Source organism: Silene latifolia, chromosome 1 (assembly GCF_048544455.1).
Source record: "Silene latifolia isolate original U9 population chromosome 1, ASM4854445v1, whole genome shotgun sequence".
Taxonomy (NCBI): Eukaryota; Viridiplantae; Streptophyta; class Magnoliopsida; order Caryophyllales; family Caryophyllaceae; genus Silene; species Silene latifolia.
This window is the reverse complement of record NC_133526.1, coordinates 173,638,274-173,645,950: the sequence shown is the minus strand read 5'-3', so window position 1 is coordinate 173,645,950 and position 7,677 is coordinate 173,638,274. Positions and strand designations below refer to the sequence as shown.

At 36.6% G+C, this 7,677-nt stretch overlaps 1 protein-coding gene across 1 annotated transcript; it reads left to right on the top strand.

The window, feature by feature from the left end:
- The first annotated feature begins 1,956 nt into the window (after positions 1 to 1,956).
- Positions 1,957 to 6,786, top strand: LOC141612144 (putative beta-1,4-xylosyltransferase IRX9H). Its single transcript, XM_074430866.1, has 3 exons — positions 1,957 to 3,026; positions 5,106 to 5,355; positions 6,053 to 6,786. The coding sequence occupies exons 1-3, from the start codon at positions 2,221 to 2,223 to the stop codon at positions 6,221 to 6,223; spliced, it is 1,227 nt and encodes a 408-aa protein (XP_074286967.1). The 5' UTR covers positions 1,957 to 2,220; the 3' UTR covers positions 6,224 to 6,786.
- Positions 6,787 to 7,677: the final 891 nt, after the last annotated feature.

Sequence of the window (7,677 nt, the reverse complement as noted above, 5' to 3'; positions counted from 1 at the left end):
ATCTTTCCTTTATCTTTGTGCCAAAACAAAAGGACAACAATTGACCGGGACGGAGAGAGTATCGTTCAAGATCAAAACACTTATTTATTTCTTATCAAAATATTGATAATTAAGGATTTTAATTCGTATTTTTATATGAACATGTTTCTACCACTCGCACGAAATTTGGGTTTTACAATATCATTATATAAAAATATATTTTTATATTTTTACTAATAGAATCGGATCGTACGATTCTTTATAATCCTACCTTTATAATTATAAGATTCTACAAATAGAATCAAAAGACTCAAGATCAGCCAAGCGTTTTTGAATTGTAAAATCTAATCGGAATTCCTATAACAATACGTACATAGTGATAATTTTTTTTCAAAATCAGCTCCTATCTGTTTTTTTTTTCAAAGTAATCAATTTCTTATTCGGATACTCAGTCTGAATGAAGACTATGTGTTTTTTTAAAGTCGGCTCCTAAGTCCTAACCTTTGTGTTCGAGTCTTTAGCACGTTGGTAATCATTAGATATTACTTAAATCAATGATTAAATGATTAATTGATTATCTTATTTGGGTTGTTGAAAATGTTGCAACTGAGTAATTAACTAATAATTAATTCATATATGTGTTCTACGTTTAAGCCATTTTATAAATATAAAATAGTTATTTGGTACATAAGAGGGGGTAAAGCCCCAAAACTATGAGGTGGAACGGATAAAGCGGTAGTTGACGGAAAGCAAAGTGACTCCTTCATTAGCAAGCCAATTATCAACACGATTAGCCTCTCTATACAAGTGGTCAATTTTTACCACCATCCATCTAGCTTAATTAACTCTTTGCAGCGTTAGACCAAGGGGCATAATCCATGGCTTAAAAGTTGTTCATCTCGAAAGAAACTCACACATGAACTATTATCCATAAGAACAAGAAGTTTCGTGATATGGAGAGTACGAGCATGCTCCAACACGCCCAAAAGAGCTCTCATTTCCGCTCTCATTGAGTTACAGATGCCACAAAAAAAAAAGAAAAAAAAAAGCTAAAACGAATTACCTGAATCGTCGCGAATAATCCCACCACAACCGGCAGGCCTGAATTTCCTTTTGACGCACTATCAGTATCGAGAAAAACCAGCCAAAAGGAGGAGGATGCCACCTTACATAAATTTCCTTGTAAGAAGTACCGGGAGACGAGTTAAATAGAGATAACGGATCAGATGCATTCTTAGAAGTGACGAGTTGGTGTTGAACAAACCAGACAGGATCGGTCGGATTTTTATCCCCACAATCAAAGACGCATTTTTTTCCATTTCCAAAACCACCAACATGTTCACAAAGATGAGTAAACATACATATTCATTGCCCGGCACAAGTTTTCTATATCCAATAGAATGTATTAATCTGTAGATCAAATAAATCAATCTCTAACTTCTTTTTTAAAAATTGTTTTATCTAAGTATTAAAAAAAACTAGATATTGCCATCCTCTTAATAATAACAATATAGTAGATAATTATCCTCAAAAAAAATGTAGTAAATAATTTAGATACTTTCCAAAAATCAGGGAAAGAAAACACACAAAAAAGGAATGCGATAGATAACTTTTATCGAATATGGTAATATATCTAGTCTAGGTAGATATCTTAGATATCATACTATTTATTACTTGATAAATATGGATTCTCAATATATTGTATTCTTCATGTGCCAATGAATTTTTTACGTTTATTTTTTATACGTTTTGTTTAAAAAAAATGTATTTTATACAATTGTTATTTATTAATGTATGAAATTATTTTTATCGTCTTATAATGTGAAGTTCTTTCGAATAAGTAAGTATATGGTGGTATTCCGTCCTTCAGGGAGCATATTACTCCCGCTATCCGAAATCTCTCTACGCTTCTCTTATTTGCTATCTCAATCATTTCTTTACGTTTTTTTTAGGGATACTAGAATAGCCTTTCCTTTTACATGTCACACTACTTAAAAAAACAAACCTAAAGAAATGATCGGAATTCGGAACGGAGAGAATATATAAATGTAGTCTCTCCCAATCATCCACCCTGTCATTCAACGTGCTGTCCCCCCTCCACCTTCTCTCTCACTCTCGTCTGGTTTCTTTCTTTCTCTCCTGAAATCCTGAAATTCTGAAATTATTCAAACTAGTATTAAACTCAATCCTCTCAAAATTAGGGCACAAATTCCTGTGCTCGAAGCTTCAATTCCTTCATCAATGGCGTCAATCAGACGAACATTATCACCATCTCTATCATCATCATCATCATCATCATCATCAGTATACCAAAACGGATCATCATTATTAACAACAACAGCAACACTAAATTCATTACCATCAGGTAAATCTTCAAGCTCAAGCTTCTTCGTCAAACTACGCAGATATTTCTCCGGCGAAGGATTACAGCCGCCATCAAAACCTTCGCGACGAAATCCATGGCGTAAACCTTTCTACAGGTGTTTACTTTTCTTCGTTATCGGATTTTTGTTAGGTGTTTTATCTTCCTCTAACATTGACGAAGACTCTAGAACTTCCGATTTCGCATTCGGTAATGTCAATCGAGAGAATTTTAGTGTGAACGAAATTCGGAGAAACGATGTCGTTTTGGCAGCGGAGGAGGAAATCAATGTTGAGCCGAAATCGCTTGAATTATCGGTGAATTTTGATTATAAACCTAGAAAATTGTTGATAGTTGTGACGCCGACGTATAATAGGGTGTTGCAAGCGTATTATTTGAATAGGTTAGGGCAAGTTTTGTCGCTGGTGGAGGCGCCGGTGTTGTGGATTGTTGTGGAAATGGACGCTCAGTCGCCGGAAACTGCTGCGATTTTGAGAGATACTGGTGTGACGTATCGGCATTTGGTGTGTCGGAAGGGCTCGACGGATGTAAAAGATAGAGGCGTGCAGCAGAGGAATACTGCTCTTCAACATATTGAGCTTCATAGACTTGATGGCATTGTTTACTTTGCTGATGATGATAATGTTTATTCGCTCGAGTTGTTTGAGGCAATTCGAGGTATTAGGTATAAATTCTTGATGCTCTTTTCATGGTTGTTAGTTGACTTTGTATCCGTTTTGTTGTGCTGGTGTATGTGATTATCGCTTAAGAGTTTTGATTGGCTTTTGATGTAATGTGCTTTCCTTAAATTGTGGTGAATGTAGTTTTTTCCGAATCATGGTAAGACTACCTTGTATTGTTTGTTGTGTTGGTTAGCCTTTAGTATCATGATCTTGAAGCATCGGCAGGCATTGCTTTTTGCGTGCTTGTGGACTTGTGGTTAGCCTAATGGGCGTGGTTAGGTTTCAACTTCCGATTATTGTGATTTAGAATAAAACTAGTGATATCTAAGGATATGATGGTGCTTTCGAGAAAGCCATTGAACAGTACTGTACTCGTTGCGTATCATGCTTCTAGTTGTGGACATTTTTGTTGCATCGTGGGGTTAGCATGAGTATATGCTTTATTTGCTATCTGAAGTACTCCCTCTGTCCCGGTCATTTGTTGTCCTTTTCCATTTTTGGGTGTCTCAGTCATTTGTTGTCCTTTCTATTTTAAGAATGAATTTAATGAGTAATTTGATCATTCACACTCAATTTATTCCACTTGTCATTTAGTAATTGGTCTAATCCCCTTTCCTTGGTCTTTGTGCCAAAACCAAAGGACAACAAATGACCGGGACAGAGGGAGTATGTTTTTTTGTTATAGCACATGCCCTGTTTGATAAATTTACAATACAATTTCCCTTGATCTACTTTTTTGTAGAGCTCTGATCTTTGAAAACTCGGAAGCCTCTGTTTGAAACCTTGCACTGATTTGAATATTACGTAGGAAAATAACCAAGCAGTGTTTTCATTTGCTACCTTTTGTGCTGACTTGCTCTCCGAAAGCCTATTGAGATTTGAGAGATTGCTCTTTTTTTTTGAAAAATGATGATATTCTGATGACAGATATTCGGTTTTCTTGTCATTTTGTGACTAGGTAGCATATAGTAGACTAGTAGTTGCATTTTGGGAAAAAAAGAAGGTTTATTTTAGCTTAAGTTATTGTCAATAGCTTAGGATAAGGTGTTGCTGAAGAGACTCTCTGTCATTGGCTGTTTCGTCCTGCATATCACCTGTCACATCTCTTGGATTTGTAGTGAGCCTGTAACGACTGTCTTTGCCTAGGTCTTTGTTTGAAGTTTGAACTGGTTTAGAATTCTAGATATATAGGAATTAGGAACATCGATTCCCAGAAACTTGTCTCATGCTATTGAAGGCATGATATTCACCGTATACTCCTATAGTCCTATACTCCTATGTCATTTGGCAGTTTTTACCAAGTTTGAGTACCCTTGAGGATTATCCTGAGTATCTAGGGTCTGACAGCGAGTAAAGCTGATTCCTATTTTGAGTTCATTGCTTATTGAATTCTTTAGGACTGTCCTTTCTACGGGATGCAGTGATTGATGTGTACATTCAGATCTCCGCCATGCTTTGATGATCTCTTTTGGGGAGCACTTGTTGTTGTGTTTGATTACCCCTTCTAAAGCTCATTTTAATTTGCTGGGTTCGCAGAAAGAACAAGAGTCATGTCTATTTTTCTTTCTCATCTGCTTATTGTTCAAGGAGTGTCATTTTCTCCATGGTAGTTCTGGACTTCTAGTAATTTCTGAAGCTTAATTTTAGTTTGCTTAGTTAATAAAAAGAACAGGAGAACTCTAATGTTTTTTCTCATCTACTTGTGCTTTGAGGAGTGGGATACTGGGATATTCTCTTCTATAGTTCTGGACTTCCGGTGGTTAGAAATTTCTGTTGCATCTTCTGTCTTGTTAAACAACATTTTTGAGTCTGTTTTGGTGTTGTGTTCTCCATTTCACTTATGGTGTCATTTGCATGGAAGATATTTGGTCACAGTACACATGCGATAATCATTTCTCTTAAAAAAAGACATTGAAGACAAATTTATTTGAAAGAAAAAATAACACGAGGATGGAAAAGTGTAAAGGAGAGGGGAATTGGTCTATCCAATTTGTATAAATTCAGTGTTGTGTTCCTCCCTATGCTTGTTGATAAAAATACCTATTTATAATCAAGTTCTTAACTTCTTATAACATCCACAGTCGTTTTGGAACTTGGCCTGTTGCAATGCTGGCTCAAAGTAAAAATAAGGCAATCCTTGAAGGTCCAGTGTGCAATGGGAGTCAAGTAATTGGATGGCATACAAATGAGAAAAGCAAGAGACTTCGAAGATTTCATGTTGATATGTCAGGATTTGCATTTAATAGCACCATCTTGTGGGATCCTAAGAGATGGCAACGTCTGTTTTTGAATCCTGTACGGCAGCTGGACACTGTCAAGGAGGGTTTTCAGGTATACACTTTATGTGTCATGCTCTTGTGTGAGCTGGCTGAGCTCCTTGCATTATACCATATGATTTGACCTACCAAGGTCATTTGGGTTAGGGTCATTTATGTTCGTTGTCATTGGGTCAATTTGAATCTGGGTTGTTTCCGAGTAAGTGATTGATTGCTTGTCGTATTAATCATGTCATTTTAGGAATGTAAAGTTGTTTTTTCTCTCTTTAAGTTAGTAGTTTTAGGGCAATGTGATTTGGTTCAGAAATTTTTTTTTTGGACTTTGATTTCATTGGGGTTTATGTCACCCCATGGGTTGGATGTGGGATGGGTCAATGGTCATTCAGATTGAGCTAGTTTTGCTAGGTCTACTTGGCAACCTGCCTGTTTGTGTTGATGAAATTTCTATGTGCCCCTCTTAGGTTAACTCTCTAGAGACATGCAATAAAAACCAGAAGAAAGCAGTATCATGTATCTAGAATATGGGTAAATGGTAAAAAAAGGCATGAGAGAGTACAATTTTGCAAACAAATGTAAAAGAGGTTATTTAGGTGTCAATTGGGTTGCCGAAAATAGGTCGGATTAAAGCGGGGTATGTAGGTACACAAAACAAGGTGTTATCACTTTGCTATTACAAAGGAAGGCAGACAATCTTTTTGAATAAATGTTTTTGGAGTTTGTATACCATTTTCTGATACCTGGTAATTTTTCAGGAGACCACTTTTATAGAGCAAGTTGTTGAAGAAGAAAGTCAAATGGAAGGTATTCCTGACAGTTGTGGGAAGATCATGAACTGGCATCTCCATTTGGATACTCGTGGTGTCGAGTATCCGAGAGGTTGGATACTTCAGAAGAATCTTGATGCTATTTTGTCCATTAGTTGATTGGATTCAGCGTTATTAATTATGCTTAGGAACTTTTAAATCCACATGCCAAAAACTAAATTTAGATGGATCAGTTTTGGGAGTTATGGAATGACTAGCTTGGGAGAAGTTAACATTTGTGACTTGGCAACGACTCAAGAGGGACCTTCCACTGGTTCTCCTTCCTCCCCTTTATTTCTCACTGAAATATCCAAACAAATATAGAACGACAAAGTAGGTCTGCCATATTCGGTGATCAATTGCATTGATATGCTGCTCTATTTCTTGATGCTGTGTGACACTTGCATATGACAGAGCCGTATCTGCTTCAGTCATCTTGCTGTCGTGAGTTTCTGTTATACGAGAAGCAGGTTGGTCATCAACACTTAAATATTCGAGTGAAGATTTCTGTTCATTTGGAGATAATCTGTAAGTTCCCTAACGAAGAATTTTCGTCTTGGGTGTAGAGTTTTGGTAGTTTTCGGCCTTTGCTGGCTCTGTATTACGACTGAAATGAGAAGGTGCTAGTTGAATGCATTGCCGTTTTGCAATTAATATTGTGGAATCAAATTTCTCTTCCTTAACATCTCCATCTTCGTTTTCTTTTTGGTGTGAATTGTTAACGTTTTTATAACAAATTAAAGCGTTGTGCATCAGCATTTTGATGTAAGGAAAGCATCTTGATATATCATTTGCAAGGAAAGAGATGATGGAGATGAATGGAATATTTTATAATATGCTAATTATACCGACATTATGGATGCTGTGTGCCGATTGTGTGTTGTGTGACTCGAAGAGGAGTCTCCATTTATTTCGGGCTTGTGGGGGCGTGGGGAGTGGGTCGGTGGGATATGGGATGAGTTGGGGTTGGAGCTGTTAATGGAGGTGGGGTTTGAGAGGTCATGGGAGTCGGTGGAGGAAGTGTGTGCTGGGTTTGTTTGGAGTGGGGAGAGAGTTTGTTGAATTCATAATGTGGGTGTTGGGCAATATGGGAACAGCGAAACAAAGTCGAGTTTGTAGGGGTCCTGACTCCTGACACGGGTGGAGGGTGTGGTGAGGAGAAACACGGTTGGAGGAGTGAGGGCGGGGATTTGGTGATTATAGGCAAATTCATTACTCGTATGTATTTTCTTATGAATATGACACTATTTTCTACGCAATTCATCCAAATAAGTGTTATCTTATTTATTGAGATCAATATTGATGGAATGAGACCTTCTATATAACAATCTGTGTTGATGGAGATATTATACATATTCATCAATATATGCTTTTTATATGCATTAAAATGTGTTAATCAACACATCAAACAAATCAATTACTAACGTTTAATCCTATATAGCATATATTCACATCCTTTTAATACCAATATAGAAAATTCAAATGTTTTTACAAAGATTTTAGAAAACAATAGCCAAATTCATTATTGAATATGTTAATGAATATGACACTGTATTTTCTACGCAATTCATCCA

What these genes read in the sequence shown, in the direction of transcription:
- LOC141612144 (XM_074430866.1), top strand. Translation starts at nt 2,221, where the DNA reads ATGGCGTCAATCAGACGAACATTATCACCATCTCTATCATCATCATCA. An exon ending in GAGGCAATTCGAGGTATTAG is followed by an intron (nt 3,027 to 5,105) that starts GTATAAATTCTT and finishes TAACATCCACAG; the next exon opens with TCGTTTTGGAACTTGGCCTG. An exon ending in CTGTCAAGGAGGGTTTTCAG is followed by an intron (nt 5,356 to 6,052) that starts GTATACACTTTA and finishes GTAATTTTTCAG; the next exon opens with GAGACCACTTTTATAGAGCA.